The 16,692-nt window shown below is 26.3% G+C and overlaps 1 protein-coding gene across 1 annotated transcript; it reads right to left on the bottom strand.

Annotated features, from left to right (window-relative positions):
* Positions 1-7,978: 7,978 nt before the first annotated feature.
* B0T23DRAFT_400456 (uncharacterized protein) lies at positions 7,979-10,750 on the bottom strand (the record flags this gene model as incomplete). The annotated part of the gene is made up of 17 exons (XM_062838485.1): positions 7,979-7,987; positions 8,036-8,047; positions 8,194-8,200; positions 8,257-8,293; positions 8,481-8,491; positions 8,555-8,584; positions 9,340-9,365; positions 9,395-9,418; positions 9,594-9,631; positions 9,687-9,712; positions 9,763-9,772; positions 9,803-9,808; positions 9,885-9,907; positions 10,135-10,169; positions 10,240-10,248; positions 10,476-10,526; positions 10,745-10,750. The coding sequence occupies 17 exons, from the start codon at positions 10,748-10,750 to the stop codon at positions 7,979-7,981; spliced, it is 360 nt and encodes a 119-aa protein (XP_062687702.1).
* Between the last annotated feature and the right edge of the window lie 5,942 nt (positions 10,751-16,692).

Below are 16,692 nucleotides of genomic sequence, written 5' to 3'. Positions count from 1 at the left end.
TCCGAATAAATATATTCGGTACGTTTATATTATAGCGGGAAAATTACTAGCGTATTAAACCTTATTAGGGGGTTTAATACTTGTAATTTAATTATCTTTATTATAAAATTCAATATTATTAGTTGAGGGAGACCTTTAATTAGTTAGTTGAGAATATATTATAAATGATTGTTGAAATATTCTAATATTTAGTACTTCCTTAAATATTTTTTTTTTTTTTTTTTTTTTTTTTTTTTATTTCCTTATATATTAAAGTGGGAAACCCGGGCTCTAAATAAGTATTAGCTAATAGACAATACGTATAAAGAAAATAAGAATTATTTTCTAAATATTAATTATTTATTAAATATTAATTATTTCGTAAACCCCTAGAAATTAAAAGTATAGGGTATAACCTTCTATATTCTAATAGTCTTCAATAGTAGCCTAGATTTCTTATAGGGAATTAATACTAAAGTAAAAGTTAGTATTTGAATTTGGAAGGACTTCCGGCTTCCGGAATAGACGTAGCTTTATAAAAAGTTAATTACGAACGGGAATCGAATAAAGGTTATAAGTAAAAATAAAAATAAAGAATTATTTTGTTAACTGCTTAGCTACTAAGTTAATTTATTATTTTTGAAAAAAAGGCTAGTTTTTTCCGTTTATAAAGGTCTCAGGGCGCCAGGGGGGGGGGGGGGGGGGGGGGTGGGGGTGGAGGAAGGAAGGTAGGACTTTAAGACTTTAAGAAATTTCGAAATTCGGACCCAATTCGAAATTACTATATTATAGTGCTTACCCCCTATAAAAAATATATATTATTTTTTAAATATTAATTATAATTATTGTTTAATAATTATAATATATATTTAGAAATAGATTTTCCTACTATAGTAGCGAAAAAAATTAAAACGAATATTTAATTAATTAGGCTAGTAACTTAATAATTTTTATCGATGTATTTCTTTTTTGAGATTACTAGTTCGATTCTAAGTAGTAGCTTTTTTTCTATTATACGAGGAGTTTTATACGGAAGTGAAAGTGTAAATACCCTTATCCGGAACTCCCCCCCCCCCCTCCCCCCCGAGGCCCAACTATAGAAAAAAAAAAAAAAAAAAAAAATAAGATAAAAACTCTAAGACCCTTATAATACCCCTTTTAGAAGGTTATTATAAGGGTTTTTAGCTTTTACTATTTTATACCTAAATTCGATTAATTAAAAGCCTCCCTTAATTAACAGTGTTAAATCTTATAATAAAGCTAGGCTAATTATTTATTCTAAGATTTAGAATTACCCTTATAACCCCTTTTTAAATTTTAATATTCTCCTTATATTTCTACTATAGTATATTAGGTATAATATATATAAATTTGCGTACAATTATTGTAAGAAAAGAGAAGATTGTAATTAGCCTTATTGTATAAACGATTTTATAAACGTTCTTATTATTTAAAGTTCTAGTTTATTTTCTTCGTTTACTAAGTATGAATATTAAATAAATTATTGAATAGCTTTATTATTTATATTTATAATAGTCTCTTTAAGGGTTAACGTTGCTAGGGGTTTATAATTATAATTTCTATAATAACGGCTCTATACCTCTAGTAAGAACTTTAAAAGTAAATATTAAATATTAGTAAAAAGATATTATTAAATGTTTTATAGTAGAGGATTTACCTAAGGTAAATATAATTTAAGTTTTAGAAGTACTTAAGTAATCTCCTATTCCTCTAAAAGCAAATAGGTTTCTAACGACCGTATTAAAATAAATATTAAAGTAAAAAAAAGAATTATTTTAATTATAGATCGTTAATTAAATAAGTCTAATATTTAATTATAATTATATATAAATAGGATAGAAGAGAAGTAAGGAACGAATTATTATAGGTAATAAAAGAAAGTTGCAATTACTTTTAATTAAGTATATTTATATCGAATTTTAATTTTATTTATTAAGTAATAAACCCTTCTCTCAACCTTGTAATTCACTTTTATCCTCATTCCTTCCCACTTTAAAATCCTCTAAAAATACCTCTATCTACTCTAATAGCGAAATATTAATAATAATTTCCTTAATACTAAAAAGCTTTATATAAAAAGGCGGTATATCTACTTCTATAGGATTCCTACGCCGATACGGCCTTATAGGATCAGAAAAGTTAAACGTATTAGAACGAATTAGGGAAAAAGATGAAATTAATATATTATAGCCTTTAAATAAAGAAGGACGATATTAAACGTATTATAATAAGGATAGTAGACTAGGCTACTAAATAGACTTCTAAAAATATTATTTACTTAATCGGTATAAATATCGAAGTCGATACTCTATCTATATTAATTAACGGTCATCTTATTAATAGCTACATTTTATCGGCGAAGCGGAGGAGGTAGGTTAGTAGTAGCTTGCCCTATACGGCGAGCGTTCGTTCTTTCCACAGGTATTGGATTTTTATTTTAATAGAAGAGTCTATAAATATATATATTTATTAGTAAAGAAGTATAACCTCTTTATAATTTCTAGTGTAGAAGTATAGGTATAATAGTCGAAGTACTTATATAAAAAGAATAAAAGGCGTTATTAGTCCTAAGGGGTTAAAAGTTTTATAGAAGTTAGCGAGGAATTATAATCTAAAATTTAATTTCACCTTCTAAGTTACTATATTTAGAGATTAGACGAAAAGTGCAATAAAATAATCAGCCTATTTATATATATTCAAATAATATATATATTGTCCTTTTAGAAAGTAAAAAAATAATAATAAATTTATTAGATACATTTAGCTTTATAAATTAAAGTTAATAGGAATTGCGTATTTAACTCTTCTAATAACGTATATATACCTTAATAGAATTTGGCACGCGCATATTATAAAACCTCGTACAGCCAGCCCACCTATATACCTCTTCCCTTTTACTCTTAGTTTTAATATTATATTAAATTGTATTATAACCTCCTTAAGTTAGTTTACTTTTATAATTGTATGCGCCCTTATATTTACTATGCCGTACTTAGTTTGGGCATTTAGACTACCGTACCCGGGTTACTCCGTGGCTTGTACTTTGGCTTTCTCCTAGTATATCCTTTTTATATAAACGGCTAGCTGGAAGCCTTCCTCCTTCCTACAATATCTTCCTTTACTTTATTTTATTTACTATTGTAAATAATGGTTACCCCCTATATTAGAAATATATTAAAAGATAAGCTCTTTTTAGTACTATGAACGGTTTTTTAGAATAGTAAAAAAAACTAAAAAAGAAATTATAAAGAAAAATAAAATACTAATTAGTACTAATTAGTGAGAGTACTAGGATTAGTATTAAGAATACGAAAATTAATACTAAAGATCCTGGATTAGTACTAAGATTATTTAGTACTATTGTGATCTCCTTATATAGGTATAAATATTTTATTAATTTATATATTACTAATAAATTTATTATGGTATATTTTATAATAATGGGATAAAGATACTTCTTTTTAAGTATTTCGTATTTAATTATTATTACGGGGATGGATAATATAGTTGGTCATACAGTAAGGACTATTACTTCTAAATACTATAATAGCTAGAAGTAATTCGTAGTATAGAAAGTAAAAGAGAAGACGTTTTAAGAAGGAAGGAAGGCTTCTAGCTAACCGTCTATATAGAAAGGATATACTATAAGAGAGCCAAAGTACGAACTATTTAGTAGCCCGGGCACGGTAGTCTAGGAGCCTAGACTGGGTATAGTAAGGAAGCCTCTATAGGCTATAGCAGCCCGGCTAATCTAAGCTATTATAATTAGTAAAGGCTATGATACGAGAAAGATACTTCTTGAGTATTTCGTGGGTAGTTATTTAGTAAAGAAAATATATAGATTTAGCGTTGTTATTAAAGGGCTAGCTCTCGGTAGTATATTTAATATTATTTAGTCAATATTAAAATCTTTTATAGTAATTAAAGGTATTAATATTATAACTATCGGTATTTATTTATATAAAATACTTGGGATATTATTTATATAATTTATAGAAACTATTAACTATCTGAATACTAACTTCTATTTAAATAAATTTTATTTCGATCTACTACTATAGGATGTAAGTGCGGGAGAACAAAGAGGTATTTATAGGTAGAAGATAAGGCTATATTTGGAGCCGCTATATTATTATAGAGAAAACCTAGTTTTAGTAGCTATAAGGTGTAGTTTTATAGCTATACTTTTTGTATTCGGCTGGATTTTAGTAAAAATCTATAAATTGCTACAACTACTTACACTTACCCCAAATCCTGTATTTAACTAATAAGAAGGCTAGAATCCTTACCGCAATATACTAAATTTCTAATAATTTTAAAGGACCCCGACCCTATATTTAAGATTGTATCGAAAGCCCCTCAGCGTTTCTATACCCTATAAATATAATACCCTAATCTCTTATAGCCTAAAACCAACGAATATAAAATAGTAGGGAGTATTTTGGAAGAGCCTTACTATTATATTACTATATAGGGAGTATAGCTGCGGGCTATATACGGTAATATAATATTATCCCTAAAGTTATAAAACGACTCCGAATATAATTTAACTTATTAGTTATATTAAAAAAGTATAAAATTAATTTAATGTTAAAATTATTAAATTATTTATTATAGTACAATTAAGCCCGTAATTACTATTTTATTTTATAATAAATTCGGTATAAATAAATTTATTTAAAAGAAGATTCCGATTGTAAGGGATCCGTTAAAGGGATTAATACGTAGTGGATTTATTATTAAAGTGATATATTCATTTTAATAGACTATAATTGATTATAACCTAATACTTATATTAATATATAGTATTACTAAATAAGAATTTCTAAATATTAATAATATTTAATTAAAGAGGTAAAACGGATTCTATTACAATTATCGTACATATACTCTCTACTATATCGGGCTATAATAAGCCGAATCCGGTTCGTTATAGCCTAATATATATAGACTTAGGGGTAATAGATTCATTACCTAATAAAAGTAGAATTAATAAATAAAGAAATATTCAAATTATTCTATATTGTCAATTAGCGGAAAATTTTTTTTTTTTTTTTATAAATATGTAATTCTATATTATCTCTACGATATATATCAATATATTATTTATTATAGGGTTAGATCCCCTATAATAATTATATAGTAATATATTCCGATATTTATTAGCAAGTAAATATCGTTCTATCGTTTACTTTTATAGAGGATAGGTTTAGTTTGGCGGTTATTAAATAAGGCTATACGTATATATTTATTTAATCGTGTGCAACCCTCTAACCTTTATATTTTTCCCTCCTTCTTTCTTTAATTTTAATTTTGTATTTAATTTACGCTACAATTTTCCTTAAATTGGTTTACTCTTATAATTTTGCGTGCCCTTATAATTATAAATTTGATATTTATTACCAAAAAGTTATTTACTTTTTCTTAAATTAATTATTTTATATCTCTTTTAATAAGCTGAATTGAAATATCCTACAATTAAAACTATAAATAAAGAAAACTCTCTATAAAGTAAAAGTGCCGTCTTATTACTTATATATTATATATAATATTTATATATTAAAATAGTTCTAAAAAAACTATTTCAAATTTTATTTTTATACGAAAGCGTTAAAGTATTATTAGTAATACTAAAACAGTATTATTAATATTACTATATATTAGATTATTTAATTGGATAGCGTAGTCCCGTCGGTTAAATCTATTCAATTAAATAAACCGCTCCTACGGGAGCCCTCCCACGGGAGCCCACCTACGTATATAAATCCTATAAATTACTTTATACGTAAGCTTCCTACTTTAAATTCTTTCTAAATTATTATTTTATATATATTTAATTAAGACGTATATTATTATAATATTTAAATACCCTCTCAATAGTATTAGTCGCTTTCAAAGGGAATAGAAAAGGTATATTAGAAAAGTTATTAGCGTTAGAGTTCTAATTATTCCTAAGCAGATCAATTCCCGGAGAAGAATAATACTAAGGAATTTCGGTAACGTATATTTAAATTTTCTCCGAGACCTTTATTTAAAGGTATTTGCCCAAACTCTTCTCCTTTATCCGCCTTAATCTTTTCCTACTCTTCCTAAAAAATTCCCTGTAAAATCCTCTAATTTCAATCTCCTAATACCGTAAATTTACTCTAAAGTTGTAATTAAATTAATAAAGACGATAATATTTATAAGGGCGAAGATCCTCCTTAGAATTGGGAGAAGGCGAATCCTCTTCGTCTTTTATTTTAATATATTACTTTATACCCTAAATATTTATACTTTTCCCTTTTAATTCTAATACTTATTCTTTATATAATATATACTCCTTCTAATCCTTTTAAATAGTAGAGATAGGCCTACTATAGTAGATTTAATCCCTAGGAGATTATCTATCGATTTTTATAAGGGACCTCTCCAACGTACCCTTCCTTCCCTTTAAGAGATTATACTCGGACTTATATTTATTACTATACTTCTAATAATATAATTCGAAAGTATTAAGGAAATTTATAGAAGTTATATAATTAAGCGACCGTTTGCTATATTAGTAATAATTAGTATAGATTCCCCCCTTTATAATTTTATTTATAGAAATGCAATTTACGAAAGGAGTTTAAACCGGCGGAGTTTCCTATTATTATATACTTATATATATTAAAATATAAGTTTTCTACAATCTTTGGACGTAGTAAGAGTAGATAACGGGGTTTCTAAATAAAGAAAAAACGTTAGTTAGTAAAGAAGTAATAATATTTAAAAATAAATAATTTACTCCTTTTTAAATACTTAAATTATAAGGGTAAGAATATATTCCTTCTTTATATTTATATAAGTATTATAATATTTAAAAGGCTAATCGCCCTTTTTTTCGATAAGAATTACCGTATAGTTACGCTTTTCCTTAAGGGAATTGAAAACCCGTAGTATAGTATTCTAATATTCCTAAGCGAGCCCGAACGAAATGTAGAGCTATCGGAACCGATTATAGTTGGAAGGTAAATATTAATGTAAGTATAGTATACTAGCCAAAGTAGGAGATTCGATTATAAAGATTTCGATGTAGGTAGCGAATATATTATAATTGGGCGAATATAGCGTACTACGAAGGCTATTTTAAGAGATAGGTAAATTCTATCCGAAATTAATATAAATTTTAGAGAGGATTTATTTTTTTCTATTAGGGCGTTTATTATTATATTAAGCTTAATTAGTAGAGTGGAAAGGGAAGTAAAATATAAGTTGAATATTATTAGGAGTAATTAATTATTTATAAATAAAAGTATAATTAATTAAGTATTTATATTAGTAAGTATAATTCTGACCTACTTTAGAAAAATCTTGCTAGATTATTTTTTATAGAGGATTATTATAAGAAATTAAAGGACGAAAAGAAGATACTATATTATTATTTAAATTTTAAAAGATAGTAGGTAAGAAAATGAATAAGGGAAGACGAATAATATAAAATAAGGGTTGTAAGGATATTGTATCTATACCTAATTTAAATATTAGGATTTGTAAAAGAAGATCTCTTTTAGAGGTTTAGGAATTTTAATAATTAGCTTAAGCAGCCTAATTATACAAAGGAAAACTTATTCTTCTTTTTCGTCCTATATAAAGTTATAAGGATATTATATTTATACTTAATCTAAATATTAGGATTTACAAAAGAAGATCTCCTCTAAAAGTTTAAGAACTTTAATAATTAGTCTAAGTAGCCCGGTTATACGGAGGAAAGTTTTCTCTTCTTTTTCGTCCTATATAAAGTTATAAGAATACTATATTTATACTTAATCTAAATATTAGGATTTGTAAAAGAAAATCTCCTTTAAAGGTTTAGGAACTTTAATAATTAGCCTAGGCAGCCCGGTTATATAGAAGAAAGCTTTCTCTTCTTTTTCGTCCTATATAAGGTTATTTACTAGATTTATTTCTATTTTAAAAGATAAGGCGATTATATAGGTCGATTGAATATTCGAGATTACTTTTTCTAGTAATTAATTAAGTATAAATTATTGAATAATTAAAATTAAAGTACCTCTTTTAAAATCTATATATAATAAGGCTACTTACCTACCTATTCTTTTCCTAATAATTAGGAAGAATTAAACTTCTTCCTTCTATTCTCTAAATATATTAATCTAAACTATTAAGATTTTTAAAATTAATTAAGAAAATTTTTATTTACCTACCTACCTCTATCCTAATAATAGATTTATTATTATAAGTTCTTTAATTATTCGTAACCGCTAACCTTACCTTATAAGTACTATTTTTAAATTGCCTCCTAATAATACTATACGTATCTTTTAATATATATAATATTAAATTTAGGAAGTCTAATTATAATTATTGTATCCGCTATAGTTTAGCAAAGTTTATCCTCCTAAAATTAACGGAGTAAAGCCTTATTCCGAAAATACTAATTGGAGATTTGTAATACTTATTAAAAATATATATATTAACATATACAAATCCCTTACCTACAAAATTACTATATTCGAATTAGATAAGCCTACGTTCTAAATCGCTATAAGAGAAGATATTATCGACCTACCCCTCGATTAGCCTATAAGAAGAAATATACCTAAAATAAAGTAGGAATTAATTATATTAGGCTTAATTAATTTATAGTATACTAATAATATAAAAAACTATTTAGAAAATATATTAATTATAGCAATTCTATATTAAATATTAAAATATTATAAGGACTGTATTTATATTCTAAATAATATTATAGAGGTTTATAACGGCGAATTAGTTAGAATTAATAGTAAAGTTAGCCGGCCCCTTCAAACCGCAATTAGAAAAATAAAATTCTAGTATATTCTAATTCAAATACTCGTCTACCTTTAATTTACTATCTTCGATTAAGGAGAATTATATTAATTCTTTTATAATAGTAACTATAATTAAGATAGGGAATCTATATTAAAGGAAGTATATATAAGGTTTTCCGTAGAAAACTATATATATATAAATATTAATAGTAACCGGATCCCCTCTATCGTTAATAGAGTTAGGTGGCGGATAGTGCCCTTCTTATATTAAACTTTAAAATAGTCCTATAATTATTAATATTTAAAAGCGGTTAGATTATTCTTTATTAATACCCCTAGAAAGGATCCCCTAAGTATAGACTTAGTAAAATAGGAAGAAGGATAGTATTAGGAATTCTATAATTAAATCCTTAATAGAGAATAGGTAGAGCTAGCTATAATTAGGTAATAAATAAGAGTAACCTATAATATTCTAAGGACTATTCAATAGTAAGTAACCCCTATAACTAAGAATTAAAAGGAATAAATCTACTTAATTATATAAAGGTCCTCTAATTACGATAAGCTTATAAAGTAAAAGTCTGTCTATTTTAAAGGTTTAATACAGTACCTACGAAGGCACCCTTTATAAGGAGAAACTATTAATTAGGATAATTAAATACTTAAAGAATTTTTTTACAATCTCCCCTAATAGGAGAAACTATCTAATTATAAGCCTATTAACTATTTATATACTATAAATAGAAATAATAAAATAATAAATCTTAAAAGAGATCTTAGTAGTATAGACTTGGGAAGATAGAGAGAAGATACGTTATAATTAAGAACTTCGACCCCCTCTTCGACCCTCTCTTTAATTAAAAAGAGAAATAGAACTCCTATAATACTAAGAGTTTAGAAGAGTACCTTTAAGGTAGAAAAATAGAAAGAACCTATAGAACTAATTAGCTTTATAACTAACGCGTAAGTATTTATTAATTACTTTATACTACCTAAGAAAATATAAGTAGACACTAACCTACGTATTACTACAAAAGTAATAGATAATATAGAAAAATATAAAATAGAGTACTATTACGCGCCTAACTTTAGAGAAGCGATTACTTAGGGAAGTAGTATTATAAATCCTAAAATATATAATTTAAATAGATTATTAAAGATAATATATATTTATATAGAGAAATTGAAAGGTAGAGGGTCGTTTATAAGCAAAGAAGATTAATTTAAGGAAAGAGAGAGAGAGCGAGAGGAGAGATTAAATAAATAGAAATCTAGAATAAAGAAGAATAAACGCAACGCCGAAGAATAAAAAGTCTAATATATAATAATTAACTAAATTTCTTTATATTCTTACAATAAATTTATTTCCCGTTCACTTTTAATAAATCTCTATACAAATTTAAAAGAAAGGTTACTTTGGGGGATCGTACTTATAAAGTTTATATAGGTAAATACCTACCTTACCTACCTATATACCTCTAATTATTAACGCTTTTCTTAAGGGTTTTTATTCATTTTTCTATTATCCTAAACTACCTAAATAATATTAAAAAGGTTAATAATTACACTTATCCTTTAATAAAAAGGAGAAGGCTTCGAATTACTTAATAAATAAAAGACTTCTATACCTCTAAATTCATTTAATTCAATACTTCCCGTCTTAGCCATCTAAAAGGTCTAAAAATCACCTCCTACCCCGCCCTCATTAAGCAAATAGCTAAGGGACTGCGGGTTCTCTACAATATACTAATTATAATAGTATTATTATTATAATTTTCTTACTATTTCAAATTAATAACAAAGACGAAATAGGTTTCAAACTCTACACTAAATTAGCTAAAACGAAAATAAGAAGTTTACAACTCCCTAAATACCTATCCTTATTAAGGTTCGCCCAATATCTATTAATAATACCTACTTCCAATTTATAATTAGACTAGGTAATACGCCTAAATTAGGCTCACTATCATCCCTAAAAAACCAGCCTAGCCTAAGAGCCCCTTTCTATAGTACCTACTAACGAAGAATTTCTAACGTTATAGGCCGTAGGACCTAGCAATAATATTACTATTAAGGTTAATAATTTTAAGTATCTTATTTGAATAATATGGCCTAGAATATAAAACTAGCAGGGGTAGCAATCTTAGGTACGGTTATAAATAAATATATTTTCGGGGAGGAGCGTTCGGTACTAGTATATTATTAAAAATAGAGGTAGTATAAGTTAGTAGAAATTAAAAGGTAGGAGACGGCCGAAGAGAGATAAGTAGTAGTTTTAGTTTATATAGAAGTACTACTACGGTTCCTCCTCCATATCGACTACGAATCTATATAATTTGTAGAGTAAAGGTTCAACCGAATCCGCTTTCGGTAATATTAAAAATAATAAAATATATATTATAATTAAATACTACTTTAAATAATTATTAAAATAAAAAATAAATATAAGAGAGGTTTAAATAATAATTAAAAATAATAAATTACGAAAAATATTACTTATAATTATACTATTTTAAAATATAAAAATAATTCCTCCACTTCTATATCCGCTAATTTAATATTTAAAAGTCTTTCGAACTTCCTTTTTTAAAATTACTTTCCCTCCTATATAAATTCCACAAACTCTTTGCCCATCTCTCTCAAAATTAGTAACTTATCCTTTCTATACCCATCTTCAAAATATTAATATATATTGTTAAATTCGACCTTATTCTACTTCCTATACGAAACATTCCCTCTATAAATTCTAAAATAAAGTAAGAAATATATTAATCCTATATTATTATTCACACACTGCTTCATCTTTCGATTATATAATACGTTATCGCTAATTTTCTTATACTTTATTTCATTAATTAAAATAAATTTTAAAGTTTTAGTATATGTCCAATCTTAACTATTATATAGTATATCCAATAGTCTAATATATATAAGTAATTGAAGGATTAAGGAAAAGGCCGTCTAATCCATCGCCTTTTATTATAGTGTATTTAAGTAACGAATATTAGTAGGAAAGTCGTTTTCTACTAATTATTTAAAATTCTCTAGAATCGGTACTCTTTAATAAATTTTAAAATATTAGATAATTATATAAAAGGCCCGAATCCCGTTACTTATAGTAAGGGTTATAAATTCCTTATTTATTTTAAATTCTCTAATAATTTAAATATTATAAATAAAAACTTTACTAGTATTTAGAATATAGTTAATCGAATCCCTATTAGCGTCTTAACCGCTATTAACCGAATTTTTACTAATATTTAGAAAATCATAAGTAGAATCTTTGCTAGTAATTAGAAGGTTCTTAGCTAAAGCTTTACCGGTATTTTAATCGTTGTAGGTAGAATCTTTACCGGTATTTAGAATATAATTAGCCAAATTCCTACCGGCGTTTTAATCGTTATTAACCAAATTATTATTAATATTTAGGATATAGTTTATTTGAATATTTTCGTAATTAAAAGGAGCAGTATTAGTAGTATTATTATTATTCTAATTACTAATCTACTCGTTACTATCCCCTCCACTCCCCCTCCTATAATAGTTACTACTTTATTATTAACTCTACCTTTTTTCCTTTTATTAAAACTAAAATAATTTATTTTCTTTATTAATTTTAGAAGGTCTATCCTCCTTATTACCCCCTTTATAAAGCCTCCTATACCCCCCCTTATTTTACTATTAAAGAATTATTTACTTTTTATTATTCCTTTTACTTTATAGCGAAACGGTCGGGGTATTCTAAGAGTAATATAACTTTAACCTTTTATAGTATAGTAGAAGGGCAGTACTTAATTTCCGTTTCTCTTTAGGGGGGAATTTAGAAATTTTTTCGAAGTTACTATAGGATAGACTATATAACTTATCTTTTAGATAGATAACCTACTTAAGTAGAATTGCCTCTTTACTAGGCAGGGTGTAATTAGTAGCTATTGTAAGAAATAGAGTATAATTGAAAATTATATAATATTATTATAGCTATATAATAACTAGGTCGCTGGGGCTAGCGTAAAAGATATTAAACTTAATTCTTTTTTCTCGAAACTTCTTTAGGCTTACTAGGATATCTAAATATTATATAGACTAATTATATTTATAAAATAGTTATTCGGTTGTAAGTATCCTTTCGAATTTAATAGTATTATCCGGGTCGATTATTATCTAAAGTTTCTACTTATAAATATTTAAATTATAGGAATATAATTATATATCCTTATAATAGAAAGCAGTTCCGGAGCCTCTTTTACTTATATATATATATAAGGTATTAATTCTAGGGAATTTACCGAGTATTAATAGTAGGCCGGATGGGAAAAGTAATATAAGTAGCGTTCTAAAGGTTTTAAATAAGCCGACGAAGTAGCTTTGGATTTTTAGCGGCGGATTTACTACTATATTATTCTAAGACTTTTTAACTTCGTTATATATAAACGGATTAAACTCGAAATCGAAATCAACGGGAATTATCTTATTCGAAGAAGTAACGTATAGCCGTAATATCCTATTATTGTACCGTTAGTATTATACAACATATTACTTATAATCTACAAACAATTAAATTTATTTAAGGATTTTTTTCTAATTGATATTTAGGTCTATAATATATATACGAACCTTCCTATAGAAATAGGGGTTTCTCTCGAATTTACTAAATTTAGTAATAAAATTATATCCGAAATCGTCTTTAATTAATAGTTTAAGGGTACTATCTTTAAGATTTAGGATATAAGAATTAATAATATCGGTTGAGTATAGTATTAGTAAGGATATTAAGAATATAGTTATTAATTTATTAAATTTAGTATTAATACGATTTAAGACTTTAAAAATTTATTAAATAATATTAGAAATACTATTAGTCCGAGGAAGAAAAGAGGGAGTAAATTCTAAATTAATTTAAGTAAAATTGTAAAAATATTAAATTTAACCTTTAATAAATTCGATTTCGCTTTGAAACGCTTCTATTATAAATTAACTCGAATTAAAGGCAATAATAGTATATAGTAGGAGGAAATATATATTGTATTAGTAGGATATATGCAATATATTTATGAAATAAAGCGGTTAATATATAGAAAGGTTTAGTAAAATTAAAAGGTTAAAAACGGGTATAAATATAGATATAAACCTAGGATTAAATTGTAGAGGGGATAGGAAGATTTAAAAAGTTAAGAGGAAATAAGGAACCTTATATAAATTATAGTAGAGTAATAGCTAATTTAGTAAAGGGGTTATAATTTATTATTTAATTATATATAATACCCGTACTTTGGCCCTACCTTTTTAAACCTTATTAAATTCGTACCCTTTCGAATATATATAATATACTAGGGGGGGTTTTAGGTATTAAATTTTCTTCCCCCCCCTCCCTCCCCCTAATACTTATTATATAGGACCTTTAGAAGTAGAATAGTTAGAAGGATTTAATTTATAAGGGTAAGGGAGGTACGGGAAAGAATATATAATTTATTAATATACTAAAATATTTATTCTATATTGCTTATTTATTTTTTAAATAGTAAAAAGAAATAATACAGGGATTCTATTAAAAATAAAGATATTATTTAGATATTATATAGTTTATAAAGAAATAATAATATTAGAAGGTATAAGAAGGATGCTATTAGAAGGAAGGAAGGCTTTTAATTAGCCGTTTATATAGAAAGGATATATTATAAGAGAGTTAGGGTATAAATTATAGGGTAACCCGGGTACGGCAATTTAGGAGCCTAGACTAGGTATAATAAGGAAGCCTCTATAGTAGCCTAATTAATTTAAACTATTATAATTAATAAAGGCTATAATATAATATAAAAGGATATAGAAACTCCTAAATTTCCTTATTAAATACCGGTTTATACGAGAAAAGAAAGTATTATACCTTAATAAACCTAATCGTCCAAGTCTTATTTAATAAATTTTAGGCCTCCTCTAATAATTTCTAATTCTCTAATAACGAATCTATCCGTCCGGAATATTCCGGGGCGTATTAGGATATACTAGTATAATATTAGTAAAAATAATCGAGGTCCGGGGACTTCTAACGAATTCCGGGAAGCCAGATAGTAATTAGGGATAATTAATTAACTAATTAGTAAACGGACTAGGGGAATTAAAATTTATAAAGAAGAGAGTATTAAGAAGGAGGTTAATATTTAAAAAGGTAGTTAGTATAAGAGAGAGAGAGAAAAAGAGAGAGAGGGGGGGGGGGGGGGGGAGGGGGGAGAGGTATTTAAAGGTACTATAACTATAAAGAAAGTTAATTCTATAAATAAATAGAAAGAGAAAAAGAAAGAAAGGGGTATAAATAGGAGTTTTCTAACTTATTAGTACGAATTGTAAAGAGTTAATAGGGAAATTAATATAATTATTACAAATTAGTACGAACTTTAAAGAGTTAGTAAGGGAATAATAATTATATTTTTAAAATTATATAAAATTAGCGAGGGAATTAGTAAAGGGGGTAATAATTATATTAATTAGTAATAATAATTTATTATTAAGAACCGTTTAATTTATAGTAATAATTACCCGTATATAAAAAAGGGAGTAATATTATTATTAAATAAATAAATAAAAAAGAAGGGAGAAGGAGGGAGGGGGAGTAATATTTATACTATAAAAATTACAATAGTAAATTTACTAATTACATTTCTAAATATACCGAAGTCTATTTGGATTATTTTACTATTATACTAATTAATATTTTTTTTATTTTAAAAGATTTCAAAGGACTAATCTCTAAGTAGTAATAACTATAGTCGTAAAGGTAAATAAAGAGGAGGTTTTATAAAGTAAAATTCTAGCGGTAAGTACAATAGCCGTATAGGGTTAAGAGTTTTTTATTACTATAGTAATTATTAGGAGTATAGAGTTAATTATCCTCGTTATATTTAATTACTATAATTATTAGGCTACTACCTAGGGAGAGGGGAATAGGCGGCTCTATTAAAAGATTACTAAATTCCTACAGAATAGGAGATTTATTCCTACGCTGCGAGACTAGCCGAATTTTAATTAATATAAATAGGCTATAGGAATTAGAACTTAGGTTTAGGAGTATAAGAAGTAAGCGCCTTCGTAATTGTAATTACGGAGGAAGAGAAGCGGCAAGAGAGTCGAATATTAGAAGTGGCTCTATAGGGGTTTTGAAGGTACTTTAGTTAATTAGAATAGTCTAGTAGGCTGGGGTATTATTAATTATAATAATAAAAAATTGTAAATTAGAGTATTTTAAGCTAGGGGTGGCTAATTTAAACTTTCGAGTGCCGGGCTTCTAAGTAACGGGCTCTAAAGTGCTGGGCTTGCACGTATTCGAGTAAATATAATTAAAGAGGGCATTTCTCGATCGAAATACTACCCTATATTTGCGATACGTATATTTAATAGTGGGCTAGGGAAACGGCGGTTTAAATACTAATTTAATACTATTACTAGTCTCGTCTTTCTCAATATAAGGATTTAAAACTTTTAAGTATTCTATAGGTAGCGCGAAATTATTATTTAATAGTACGGACTACCTTCTTTAGGATAATAATATAGCCTTTACTAGTATTAATAAAATTTAGCGTTAAAAAGTAGATAGTCTAGATTATAGAGATTAAGAGGGTAGGAGTTAGAGGCCGGTAGAATAAAGCGCTAGGCTTACAAAAGAGAAGAATATTATTAAAGAGCTCTCTATTATTACAAAACTAATTGAGATCTTAGGATTCACTACGACGCTCGTATCTTTATTACTATTTTAAAAAAATAAGGGTAAATTAAGAATTAAAATAAAGGGAGAATCTAATTCGCGGTCGGTTGGGGAGAGGCGTATTTAAATAATTCGCTTTAGTAGAGTAAAATCTATAATACTATTTTGCAATAATGGAATAAATAGATTAATAATTAGTGATAATAACCGACGGCTATT

Source organism: Neurospora hispaniola (genome assembly GCF_033458365.1).
Source record: "Neurospora hispaniola strain FGSC 10403 chromosome Unknown B0T23scaffold_15, whole genome shotgun sequence".
Taxonomy (NCBI): Eukaryota; Fungi; Ascomycota; class Sordariomycetes; order Sordariales; family Sordariaceae; genus Neurospora; species Neurospora hispaniola.
The sequence above is the reverse complement of the archived record's forward strand: the minus strand, read 5'-3'. Positions and strand labels throughout refer to the sequence as shown.